The sequence below is a fragment of the Zalophus californianus genome, chromosome 3, assembly GCF_009762305.2.
Source record: "Zalophus californianus isolate mZalCal1 chromosome 3, mZalCal1.pri.v2, whole genome shotgun sequence".
In the NCBI taxonomy this organism is placed as follows: Eukaryota; Metazoa; Chordata; class Mammalia; order Carnivora; family Otariidae; genus Zalophus; species Zalophus californianus.
In genome coordinates, this window is record NC_045597.1 from 161,696,767 (window position 1) to 161,710,482 (window position 13,716).

Sequence of the window (13,716 nt, forward strand, 5' to 3'; positions counted from 1 at the left end):
GGGTTTAGTGGAGTTCAAGGTAAAAGGGAGGGGCAAGAAGCTGATGCCTGGGGTATTAATTCTAATTTGCAATCATGTGATGCTTTCCATTTTTCCAAGGGTTCCACGCATAACATCTGATTCCATCCTCATATCAACCCTGTGAAGTCAAGTCAGAAAAGGCCTTATCTCTTTTTCAGTAGGAGTGAATTGAGACTGGGGTTGAGATACTCTCCTGAGCTTCCTGGGATGGAAAGCGACAGGGCCAAGATTCCCATTAGGGCCTCTGGCTCCAGAGTCAGTCCTCTGTGAAGACATTCCATAAATATATTTGACAAATTAAGTGCTTACTCTTGGCTGAGTGTTGTGCTAGGTGGTGCAGCAGCATCCAAAAGAGAGGGAAAGTCACTCCCTCTATTCCCATGGAGCCTTGGTCTGGGGCCCCGGGACATTAAACAGATGCCTGTGAAACTGTTCACTACACTTAGAAAGCAACATGTTTGCAAAAGTGGGATAATAAATTTAGCTCATAAGGATTCAGGGGGCAAAAAGTAAAGTTAGAATATTAGTCATTAGAGCAAAGAAAGGTTAGCGGGTATAATAAGGCTTCTTTGATGACTTGAGGTTCCCAGCTCAAACTGTTGGTAAGTAAAGAAGGAGTTCATTAGGCCGATGGTTCGGATAACTATGGGCTAGCAGGGTGTAGATGATGTCACCAGGAATCCATGCCTCTCCATCCTCAGCACTGTTTTTCTCTGCCTGAGTTTTGGTCCCAGACAGGCTCTCACCAGGTGTTGGTAATCTGGCCAGAGCAGCTTCTGGTGAAATCGACAAAAGAGGGTTTTGTGCCCGGTCTCTGAACCGATCGCTGGGGCTAAGAGTGCTGTGCTCCGATGGGCCAGGCCTGGGTGACACACTCAGTCCCGGGTAAGGGTGGGGGTCAGCCCCACCCGAATAGCATGGACTGAGTGTCCCCACTAGAAAGAATAGTGGCTATCAGGAGGGCAAAACAACAGAGGATACTTACAACAGGGAAAGATTCCTGAAAGAAGTCATTTGTTCCAAAATTTGAAGGTAGTATTTGAGTTTGGTTTTGATCTTATGGAATTCTGGGAAAGAGTTGGTGTAGGAGCTTCATGACACGCAAGCATGCCCTGCAGAACATGGATCTGAATGCTTACACTTAACTTTCCCTTTCCTGTAAGTCTTAAGGACACTATTCACTCATGCAGGGGTGTTCTGAGCTGAGACTCCCCATCTCCTCATTATGCCTTTTCTGGTCTCCACCCTTGTGAAGCTAGAGGGTCTTCCTATCCCTGAAGCCCCTAACGAGAGCCTTTCAGACTCCTTCCCAGCCACTCACTGGCCTTTTGCAGTGACTTCTCCCTTTTAAGGCTGCCTTTAGTGACCTAATAATAATCTGTCATTAAAGATGCAAGAGACAGTCCTTTGACCTCCCCACTCACACTCCCCTGGGCTCCCCAGGTTTGGCTCTGTCCTGTTTTCAAGTTTGCATTTTCTCCTTTCCACAGAGGTTTGCAATTCTCCCTTTAAGAAATCCTCTCCATCATGTTCCAACAATTCGTCATCCCACACTCTTGCCCTGCCTTCCGCTAATCACATCCACGGGCCCTGCTGACCCTCTGTGACACTTGGAATTTTAGAGAACGGCCACGTGTTGCAAAGTCCTACTCTGGAAGGCAGAACACTCCATTTCCTGCTCCTCCCAGGGCCTTTATCTCTCCAGGCCTCCTCTCCCGTAACTCTGAAACGGAGATAAGATTCCCAATTCCCAGAGGGAAGCATTTGCAAAGTGCTCTGAGTGCTTTGATGAAATTGATTAGATAAATGGAAACATATATTTTTTTTTTTGCAACTGCTCTAGCCTGTAAGGAAAATAAGTTATGTAAATGCAACGACTTGCCATTGGACAAATCATGAAGGTCCTTTGTAATTTCAGATATTATTTCACAAGAGTTTTTTCCCAGCAACAAAAAACCAGAACAAGTGATTTGAAGTATTTTAAAAATAAATACTGCTTGATATCTTTAAAGCAGTACTTTCATTATCAATGATTGAATTAACATTTTGTTTAATTTTTCTAGCTTCTCTCTTGAAGGGTTTGAAACATGCCAATATTGTGCTCCTGCATGACATAATCCACACCAAAGAGACTCTGACATTTGTTTTTGAATACATGGTGAGTTGCCCCAGCATTTTATAAAGCGTAAGGGAAAAGCCTAGTGCTCATGTAATGAATCTGTTAATATTTTATGGCATGATAAAACTTTCATTACAATGTGGAAAGTGTCATGGAAATTTTCATTATTATGATTACTAGAGACTATTGTTCTTACCCTCCTTTTTGCTCCAGTTTCTTTACCCAGTCTATTTGCTGTCTTCCCCCCACCCCCCGCCTCACCGGCAATAATAAATAAGCACGTTGAGTTTGCCTCCTAAAGAAAACTTTCGTGCTTATTTTTTATCTATTTTTAATCACCATCTGTGCAGAACCCAACATTTTTTCATTGACAATAAAGACATAAATCACAAGGTTTTTAAAAATTGTATCCTAGTTTACTAAATAATAACTCACTTTCATATTTTTGAAAGGGAAAAGCCATTCAAAATATTAGCAGAAAGAAATCCTAAGGCATGTATACTTGACTTGCCTCCAAGGAGAGTGAAAAATGCCTGTATCACTGTGTTCACTGGCAGTCGTTTAAAATGAGCATCTTTTTGTGAGGAGAAACAAGCTTCCTTCTTCGGACAGCCATTTAGAAAGACACACTGTGTTTGACCTTAATAGTGAGGTCTCAGGAAACCTGGTTATGTATCTTTTGTAACTTATTCTCAAAAACTCTGAAGTCTGTAATACCTCTGACAGTCACGTCTGTGGTCTGCTTTAGGACACTGTTCAAGCTCTGCTAATGTCACTCTCTCCACCATTTGGTGTAGCACACAGACCTGGCCCAGTACATGTCTCAGCACCCAGGAGGGCTTCATCCTCACAACGTCAGGGTGAGTACTGTGGGAGTCAGGACTCCTCTCCAGCTTGCCCTCAGCAGAAGAATTTTGAAACAGACTGTCATCCCAAAGCAAAGTCCCATGATACTAAATAAGAAGATGCCTATCATTGGTATTCTAGAGAAAAGTTTAAAAAAAAGGTTCCCCCTCGGGGTGCCTGGGTGGCTCAGTCGGTTAAGCATCCAACTCTTGATTTCCACTCATGTCATGGTCTCACGGTTGTGGGGATTGAGCCCCAAGTCAGGCTCCGCACTCAGCGGCGGAGTCTGCTTGAGATTCTCTCCTTCTACCTCTGCCCCTCCCCCCGCCCCCTCTCACATGTGCACTCTCTCTCTCTCTCAAAAGAAGTAAATAAAATCTTAAAAAGAAAAAAGTTCCCCCTCAAGATATAGAGCAACGTCTAGCCATTTTCCAGGCAGCCTAAACTTGTCAGTCATTGCTATCATGAAAATGTGTCTTCAGAAGTACAAAGCAATTAAAAAGAATTGCATTCAAAGGAAAGAAGTGAAGCTAAGCCATCATAAAATAAATACATTCTTCACGGCAGACTACTATGGTCCGTGATAAAGTTTGTGTTGTATTTATAGTTCCTCACCAGAATCAGCAAACAAACTACCTTTGTCAGGTCAAAATTAGTTACTTGTTTGCCTGTTCTATCAGATCCTGTTATAAATGGGACCTAGTTCCATTTCCCAGTCACTGGAATAGAACTAATAATAAACTCTCAACTCGCTGTGATTCTATGTCTGCTGTAAATTTTAGAAACCATTTGCATTTCATACTTTTCATTCCCTATGGTTTTTATTGGCATTAATTAATTAATTGGTCCTTGGTATAACCTATATGAAATTTCTATATGATGTACTCATTCATTTAATTAACACTTATATTCTTTTATTCATTTATTCATTCAAGAATGATTGAGTACTTGGTATTATATTAAGTTCTGAGGTTTCAATAATGAATAGTTGTGTTTCTTATTTTCAATAAGCTCAAAGCCCAGGAGGATATACAGACTTAAATAGGTAGTAAGAAGCAAAGTGACAGGGGCTATGGCCATGTTAACTAGAAATATTATGAGAACTCATAGTAAAGGGACCTAATCCAGTCTTGGAAGCAAGGGGGAAAAGAAGGTTTGAGGGTTGAGGAGAGTGAAAATATTTTAAAATAGCTAGTGGGGATGGGATAGAGACCTAACCAGGCAAACCAAGGAAGAATGTTTAGTAGTGTGTTGAGGACTCTTGGTGAGAATGAAAACCATTAAATTATCTGCATGATCATGGGATTTCCTTTTTAATGGCAGTGCTGAGCAATTCAGATAGAGGAATAGAAAAAGTAGACGGTTGGATTGATTAAGAGTTGGGATTTTGCCAGACATGTGAAAGAAAAAGATAGTTGGGTAAGAGATTTGAGGAGATTGTCAAGAGAAAGTTTCAAGTGATGGTCAGGCTTCTAAACTGAGTCTAATCTGAAGGAAGGAAGTGAAGATAGGTTGCTGATAGCTCGGGGAGAGCAGAAGAGTCAAGGAACTAGAGGTATCGGTTAAGGTGATGAACCCTCAGAGAAAGAATAACGGAGAAAGAACATTTTCAGGCTCGAGTGACTCTCATACCAGGCACTGTGCTAAAGGCTTAGAAGGATAAAAAGACATAGAAGACATGATTCCTACCGTCAAGGGTCTTACAACCAAAAACAAGAGTTAAGAAATATGCACCAGTACTATTACAGGACATTTGTGAATAACACCAAGTGAGAAATAAGACCTAAGTGTAGATATGCAAAAAAGTAAAAGATATCTTCTCATCTCAAGGGCTTTTATGAAGCCAGACGTTAAAAGATGCATTGCATTTCAAGAGGCTAGAATGGGGGAAGATGTCACAGGAGGAAAGAATGTTTTCAGCAAAGGTACAGAGCAGAGAAGCAGAAGAGCAGAGCAGAGCAGTATGGAAGTGTTGAAGGAACAGGCTCCCAGAGTCCTGGACCCTTAGGGTCGGAGGAGCCACCGTGTTCTTCAGTCTTCACATTCTGACCCACTCGTGGGTTATGAAATCAATTTGGTGATTAGTAACTAGCATTTTTTTTAAGATTTATTTATTTATTTGACAGAGAGAGACACAGCGAGAGAGGGAACACAAGCGGGGGCAGTGGGAGAGGGAGAAGCGGGCTCCCCGCTGAGCAGGGAGCCTGATGCGGGGCTCGATCCCAGAACCCCGGGACCATGACCTGAGCCAAAGGCAGATGCTTAACGACTGAGCCACCCAGGTGCCCCAGCAACTAGCATTTTAAAAAATGAAATGGAATAGATGACAAAAGAATAGAAAATATCAGAGTACATTACACCTAGCAAGAATAAGCGTTATTTTGTGCAACTTTAGGTCCAGTTGAAACTGTACATGTACCTGTGTATGAATATGGGATACATATGTATTTCTTATTGTAAGTTGCAGCAGGAAAAAAAAAAGCCTTAAAAACATTGGGCTGGTCTAACTTCCTTATTTTGCAGAATTGGAATCCAAGGTTTGAGAAGACAAGTATTTTGCCTGAGGTTATAGAACCAGCTTCTGCCATTGCTGACCGTGATTCTCGGTTAAGATCTTTTTCCACTAGTACCAGTACCGCATCTCTGGTCCTGTTGGCCCGACACAGAGAATATATTAGTGAGATGGGTGGTGTATGTAAGTCTGGAAAAATAGATTGGGTAGGTGGCTGAGGGCCTTATTTTCTAAGATGTGGACTATATTTCTTAGACAGTAGGGTCATTAAAGGGGTTTGAGTTGAGAGAGAATGACATGATCAGAAGGAAATTTATGTAACTGTGGTCTGTGGGATGGATTAAAGAGTAGGAGATTCCAGTTAGGAGTATATTGATGTGGGCTAGCCCAGGGCTTCTCAAACTTCAATGAGCAGACGAATGACATGGGCATCTGATTCAGGAAGTCTAGGGTGAGGCCTCACCTTCTGGATTGCTAACATAATCTCCTTGATTGACCAGAAGAATTTTAACTCTATTAACAGAAATAGAAGAAGTTGATTTGGAGAGGAGGAAGAAGAGTCCTGTTTTAGACATGGTGAGCTTCTAGTTGAGGTGGAAATCCAAGGGAAATGAGCAGCAGACAATCAGAGAGATTAGTGCCCAGGAGGAAGCTATATGCTGGAGATGTAGACTTGGGGGTAATCGGCGCAGGGAGTTTGTAGTTCAAGACAAGAGAGCAGATAACCAAAAGAGCAAATGCACAAAGATAAAAGAACTGATTATAGAACTTTTGCCTTTAGGGGTCGAAAGAGGAACAGGACAACAAGAGACAAAAGGAAGCAGCTTTTCAGACTGTAGAGGATCCAGAAAAGTACGCTCTCATGGAAGTCAAGGGAAGAGACAGTTTCAGGGAAGGCCATGGTCAAGAGGGCCACTAGCACCAGGAATACAGTTGAAAATCATACTTGACTGCAATCATACTTGACTACGTTGTAGATCTGTGAGAGCTACACTAATAAATAGAGGGATTTCTTAGGGGTGTGTGGAAGCACAAAGGAAGAAGTTTTCCAATCAAAGCCAGGGAGGATAGGGATGAGTTCCCCACAGCAGAAGCAGCAGTGCAAATGCTCCCTCTGGCCCAGATGGCACTAGCCCAATGAAATTATTTTGTCCCCAAGAGCCTCACCGTGTTGAAAACAGGACTCACCCCTGGGGTATGGGAAGCCTCTCTGGAGAGAATCACCCACGACTTGGCTTGTTGACTGAGAAAACACCATCGGGTTGGGTTGTGTTATCGGTGAAGCTTGGGCCAGTGTGAAGGAAGAATCCAGGTCGCAAAGGATTCAAGAGCGAGTGGGTGGTGAGGTTAATCAGGGCAGACTGCAGTTTTAGGAAGTGTGGCTATAAAATACCATCCATTAATACTGCAGTGCATTACCATTTATGAATGCTGGTGGACATACACATGGAGCTGGGGAGGAAAGGGCCCGAAGAGCGAGGAGGTAGGAGGCGGGTGTGACTCATTAGTGAGAGCAGTCTGTACTCCAACATGAAAGGCATTTCAGGCTGGCCCACAAAGAAGCCCTGTCTCTGACTCAGCCAGCTGATGCTCCCTTTCCCTGTCACGTTTTAATTTTCTTTTCTCTGGTTTCTCAGAATGTTGTAGAGGAGTTAGGCAGGTCTGAGTTTGAGTTTTGACCCCAACTGTTTCTTGACATGTTCTTAAAGTTTCCTTGAGCCTTATTTTTCTTATCTGCAAATCGGGGACAAGACTCTCTCCCTCACGGGGTTACCTTGAGGATTCTAAAAGGTGCGAGGTGTTCAATAAAATGTTTTCCCTTCCTCCTTTCTGTCTCTGTCCCTCAATTGTCTCGTGCTCCCTCCTTCCTTAGTATTTTCACATTGAAAAGCATATCTGTAAGCACACAACATAGCATCTTCTCTTTTTCCTAAAATTTTAGTTGCTTCTTCATATTGTCTTTTCCAGAAACATTTGTATTTATAGCTGATTGGAAGGTTTAAATGTTGGTATAGGAATTTCGCATTTTGGTAGCTTCGTGGTTTGATGAATGGTAAAATAGTGTGTGTATGCAAAGCACCAAGAAGGGAAAGCACTGGGAAAACTCAAAGAACCAGTGAACATTTGAAGTAGGAGCAGCAAGAAATCGTTCACATTCTTAAATGGCTTGTGAGCCCGAGGTGGGACCTGCATGGAAGTACACGGCCCCCAGGCTCCTGCTCTGGTCAGACCATGCGGCCCCTCAGCTTGGCTCCAATGTCTCCTAGTCATTGTTAGGCTAGTACAGGTCCCAGCATCTCTGAAGTTCCTAATTGAAGGGAAAAGTGGATCTATCTGCACAGCTCCACATCAGCTACTTTGTCTGTGTCTCCAGGAATGCCAGAGCTGGGCTTTTCTCTTCTAAATTGCCAGAACTTGTTCTCAGTTGGCAGAGGTCTTTGTAAACACTAATGTTGGTGTTTCAATTCTCAATTGCCAGTGGCACTGGAAAAGAGCAAAAGACATTGGAATCCTAAGCATTCTCTTTTTCCTTCAGCTTCTACATTGGTGAGAACTTACTAATGTCTTCGGTTTCTATGCCTTATTTACCACATGCAACATTTAAAAATTTGGGCCTAGAATGTGTTTTTCCCTCTTCTCTCTTCTTTCTGTTGTTTATTCCTTATTCTCTTCAGATTTTTTGGTCTAATTTTTTTTGAGGGGGGGAGGGGTCTCTCTTCCCTCTTAATCAAATGGCTGTACTGAAGCTTGTTTTCAACTTTGAACTTTAAAAATAGTTTTAAAAAAAGAATGGTTCCTTTATTCCCTACTACCATCTAAAGATATATTTCCCAGTCTGGTCTCCTTGTGTTATGTTTTTAAAAGGGTTTCATATCAGAGAGCCTGGAAAACTGAAGCAGTTGTAAACCTTAGAATATCATTTCCAGGTCAACTTTGATCTTATATGCCAAGTTCATCGGTGGGAAAAAAAAATTAAATCTTTCACATCTAAATCAATAACTAGTGTTCCAAAGGAAACTTCAAAGTTTCCCTTTAGATTTTTAAGGAAGGGTAATCCCTCCAGTATCAAAGAAATGAGATGTCAGGAAAAGGCAGAATCCCTTTGTTTAGAACATGGTCTACTTACTTGACTTTCCTTGTCTTTTTTTTTCCCCTCTCTGAATGTAAAATCTTCATATTTTTTTTGTCTCTCAAGAGACACTTTTACTATATTCTTTCAGATGACTGTTTTTGATTTAGAGGAGAAATCAACACATAGTGGCTCAAAACTGCTTAGATAAGGTGTTCATTCCTTCCAGCTTTTCATGTTTCAACTTTTGCGGGGCCTGGCATACATCCACCACCAACACGTTCTTCACAGGGACCTGAAACCTCAGAACTTACTCATCAGTCACCTGGGAGAGCTCAAACTGGCTGATTTTGGTAAGTCTCCCCTCGAGTCTCTTTCTGGGCTATGAACAATGATGCTTTTGTGTGCACATGTTTAAAGCATTGACTGGGCCCGGCCTTTGAAAAGTGGAGGCCCGTGACATGTGATGCTTTGTGAGGATGTCAAACTACCCTATAGGAAGTGTGAGGCAAGAAACAGGGTGAGATTGGTAGCATCTAGAATTCCATCAAGCCCCAGTCTAATCGGATCCAAAAACTTGGGCACCTCTACCGCCCCATTGCCATTTTTTATAGAGAGACATGTATAGAGCAAACTGTACCTGGGAGGTTTTCCTACACGTGAGTGGATAGAAAAATTCTGTCCACATAGATCCCATGATGACAGGATAAAGACGTAAACCCCAGATTATAGGATGGACTCCTGCTGGAATAGAGGCCCCAGGGCCCTTGCTCCTGCTCACCTATCAATAGAGCTGTCTTTGTATGAGTAACTGAGGTTTTTATTACCATCAAAGTGACGTGGATTTCCCTGGGGTATCACTGTATCTTTCTGTTTTAGCACTTATCACAGTTTATAATTATACACACATGTATATTTGTGTGATGATTTTGTCTCTTCCACTGGACTGTAAGCATTTTGAAGGCAGCCTGAGTCCATTTTGCTTATCATTGTATCCCTAGTGCTAGACACCACCATAGGTGCTCAGTAAATATTTGTTGAAAAATTGGAGCTGAGGAACCACTCTTCTCTGTTTGGCAGATATCAGATGGTTGCACTGTAGCTGCAGCACTTATTCTGACAGTGGCTTTCGTCTGGGCAAGAAAGCATTTAACAGTAGCTTTTGTCTGGGCAAGTAAGCATTTAACAGTAGCTTTCGTCTGGGCAAGTAAGCATTTATCAATTATATTCATTTATCAATTCCCCGCAACAGAGGACTCATCTACTGAGGTTTTTCCCCAGCTCTAGATCATGTGATTCTGTGAGATAAGTAGCTAACTGACAAAAGTACTAATAGGGGCGCCTGGGTGGCTCAGTTGGTTAAGCATCCGACTCTTGATTTCAACTCAGGTCATCATCTCAGGTCATCATCTTAGGGTCATGTAATCAAGCCCCACTTTGGGCTCCATGCTGGGCATGGAGCCTGCTTAAGATTCTCTTTCTCCCTCTCCCTCTGCCCCTCCCCACCTCTTAAAAAAAAAAAGTACTCTCATATTGCAGAAGAAAACTTGAGAATGATGTGTCCAAAGTCCTACCAAACTAATTAATTTGGATTAGCAGTCCCCACCCTGTATTTTACTAAACTGGGGATTCCTGGACTGCAAAAATGGAGGGTGACCATGTTAGTTGTGAATTGAGTTCTGTTGCCATGACCAAGACCCCAAACTGGAGGTTGTAAACATGTTAGAAGCTTAACTTTCTCAGCACGCCCTGGGTGGCTCAGTCGGTTAGGCATCTGCCTTCGGCTCAGGTCATGATCCCAAGGTCCTTGCTCAGTGGGAAGCCTGCTTCTCCCTCTGCCTTCCGCTCCCCCCTGCTTGTGCTCTTTCTCTCTGTATCTTTCTCTCTGACAAATAAATCATTTTAAAAAAAAGTTTAACTCCCTCTCATATAACAGTCTAACCTAAGTAGTCAGAGCTTGTATGGTGGCCCTGTGGTGTCTTGACCCATGTCCCTTCTGTCTTGAGGCCCCACCATCTTTAGGGTATTGCCCCAACTACATATTTAAAGATGGCTGCCACCTCCTTCTGATTATAGCTTGGAGAAAGAGGAAAAGCGAAGAATGCTTAAACCCACCAAAAGGGCATGATCTGGAAGCTCACACTACAGTTCTGTTTATAGCATATAAACAGGGAAGAAGTTGGTCACCTCACTATACTTAGCTTCCAGGAAGGTACCACATGCTGGATGTTGCCACATCAAGCTGCAAAGTAGGCAAAAATTTGAGAAATTCACTTGATAAGGAGGTCCACGAGGGTCAAGATAGTTGAGTGACTCTATTAAAAGCACCCAAAGTTTGTGTATTATTTTTTAAATGCTGTTTATTCTGCCAGTTATTAACTCCTTGGTTGCATGCCTCGCTTCCTGGCTCTCCAGGAAGACCTAGGACATTGAGTTCTGTGCTTTTCTTCTTTGTTCAGGTCTCGCTCGGGCAAAGTCCATTCCCAGCCAGACATACTCTTCAGAAGTTGTGACCCTCTGGTATCGGCCTCCTGATGCCTTGCTCGGAGCCACTGAATATTCCTCTGAACTGGACATATGGTAAGCGCTAGTGCCAAGAAAATGAAGAAAATGTGAGTCATTTTACCTATGAGGATTCCTTTATCACCTGTATTGCATTTTAAATAATAATGTTAACAATGACAATCACATTTATATACAGAAACATAAAGTGCTTTTAAATACATATCTCATTTGACTTTTGCAATCATTTTGTGAGTTTTTATGGTTAAAGAAACTGAGACTCAGAGAGATCTGGCCCAAGGCATATTCTGAATCCGATGTTCTTTCTACCCTGCCTCTCGCTTCCTAGCTCTTCTCTTCAGTCCTTCGTCTTTCCCCCTTGTCCTCAGAGAAACACACACACATACTCCCTGACCACAGATACACACACAGACACACGTCTACACACTAACACTTGCATGTGTCCAAGCACCATGCCGAGCTTAGAGAAAAAGGCATACAGACCATGATTCAATAAACCTGATTTTCACACCAACTCTATTTCTAATTAGTGACTCTGGATTATGTTATCTTGAAAAGCAGGTATTCTCTTTGTATCTATGTTTCTCCATTTTTTAAATGAGGGTGATAAACTCTTTCCATGAGAGGGGCTATAGTATAAGAATCAGATAGGTGTTTCCAAGTAGAACCACATCACTGGGGAGGCTCTTGGATTAATGGGGTGCTACAGTGAGTATGGGATAACTCATCATCCTGAGCAGCAATGTTATGTTATCAGATCTTATTTCTGGAAATATCCCAGTCATCCGTGGGCCACAGTGAAATGTGTGGTGACTTTGCAATCATAGCCACCCCCTCAAAGGTAACAAAATATGTGGACATCCTTCAGTTCCTTAGAAGGTCTTATATAAACAAAAGGCCTTGTTTTAAAAAAAAAAATCAATAATAGATTTTTTAAAAATTAAATAGTAGTCTAAAAGTCTAAACTAAGCTTTTGGATTTCCCAAAGAATTGAGAAAGGTTGCAGAAATATCCCTCCCGTGTATCTGGAGTCATTGATTCCCCAATACCCAGTACCATTTCTAGAAATATCACCAGCTAGTCAAAATCCTCCCACAACTGTCAGCTCTCAGGGCTCTGCGCTGTCACTTCAAAGGCTTGCGATGGGCTCTGGCTTTCTCAGGGCTTAATGATTACTTCCTAGTCGTGCTTCACAGACAGAGTGAAACTTCGGCTCATCACTTTTAAACTTTGTTTTATTATGGAACATTGAAAACATTCCAAAGATAGACCATATAGGGGTGCCTGGGTGGCTGAGTCGGCTAGATGTCTGACTCTTGGTCTCAGCTCAGGTCTTGATCTCACTGTTGTGAGTTCCAGCCCCGCACTGGGCTTCACGCTGGGCGTGGAGCCTACTTCAAAACAAAACAAAACACGCACATGAAAAAGTAAGTACCATATATATACATCAGTGGTTCTCAACCAGGGCAAATTTTACTCCCCAGGGACATTTTGCAATGTCTGGAGCCATATTTTATTGTCACAGCTGGATGGGGTGTGCTTCTGGCATCTACTGGGTAGAGGCCTGGGATGCTCCTATAAGGCACAGGACAGCCCCCCACTATGAAGATTTATCTAGCCCCAGATGTCAACAGTGTCAAGATTGAGAAGCCTGATGTAGTTTAAGAAGCATGATAAGTGAACTTCATGAACCCACTACCCAGTATCACAACTAGAACACACTGTCATATTCCGTGTGCCCCTCTCCCAACAACCTGCCCCTCTACCAGGCCAGCTTCAAACCTGAATTTTTTCTTACCTTCATTCCCTTATCCCTTCTAAAAATCATATTTTTACATTTTTTGTGTGTTCTAAAGATATTGTTTTGTTTTACCTGCTTTTGAGTCTTTGTAAAAATGGCATTATGTTGTTTTTAGCCTCCTGGGCCTCGCTGTTTTCCACTCAACGTGTCTAAGATCATTCATGTTGCCCCGTGTAGCTTTATTCCCTGTTGATGGATGTTTCAATTGGTTAGTTTGGTTTTTTGTTTTGTTTGCTTTCGTTGTAATGAATATACTTGGTACTCATATTTAAGGATTTCTCTATAGTACTTACTTAGTGGATTTGCAGTGTCACAGGGTATATGAAGGTTCAACTGCCGGAAATAGCGCCAGTTGCTTTCCAAAGTAGTTGTAACAATTTATACACCAGCCATGTGTTACGGCCCCTTATCCACAGCTGCACCAACTTTATAATCAAGTGCATAGAATGGTATCATATTGTGATCTAAATTTGCATTTTCCTAATTACTAATGAGGTTGGACACCTTTTCATGGATTATTTGCCATTTGTGCTTCTCCTCTATGAATACTTACTTGTGTCTTTTGCTTATTTTCTTTTGGTCTCTGTCTCTGTCTCCCTCCATCCCTCCTTCCCTTTCTTTCTTTCTTTATTGATGTATATGTGTTCTTCTATTCTGAATATGAACCTTTTATCAGGTTCACGTGTTGCAAGAAGCCTCCTCAGTTCATGGCTTATGCTTTCATATCTTTATGTTGTCTTTTCGAACAGAAGTTCTTAATTTTAATATTGTTGACCTTATCAGTCTTTTCTTTTATGGTTAGCCCGTTTGTTTCTTGTTTAAAA

At 42.1% G+C, this 13,716-nt stretch overlaps 1 protein-coding gene across 2 annotated transcripts in view; it reads left to right on the forward strand.

Annotated features, from left to right (window-relative positions):
• Positions 1–13,716, forward strand: part of CDK15 (cyclin dependent kinase 15) — a 78,168-nt gene that overhangs the window by 16,014 nt on the left and 48,438 nt on the right. For both annotated transcript variants that reach the window (XM_027590802.1, XM_027590803.1), the window contains exons 5-8: positions 2,085–2,179; positions 2,938–3,000; positions 8,798–8,921; positions 11,028–11,148. In XM_027590802.1, coding sequence (XP_027446603.1) covers positions 2,085–2,179; positions 2,938–3,000; positions 8,798–8,921; positions 11,028–11,148 — 403 coding nt within the window. The remainder of the gene's footprint in view (positions 1–2,084; positions 2,180–2,937; positions 3,001–8,797; positions 8,922–11,027; positions 11,149–13,716) is intronic.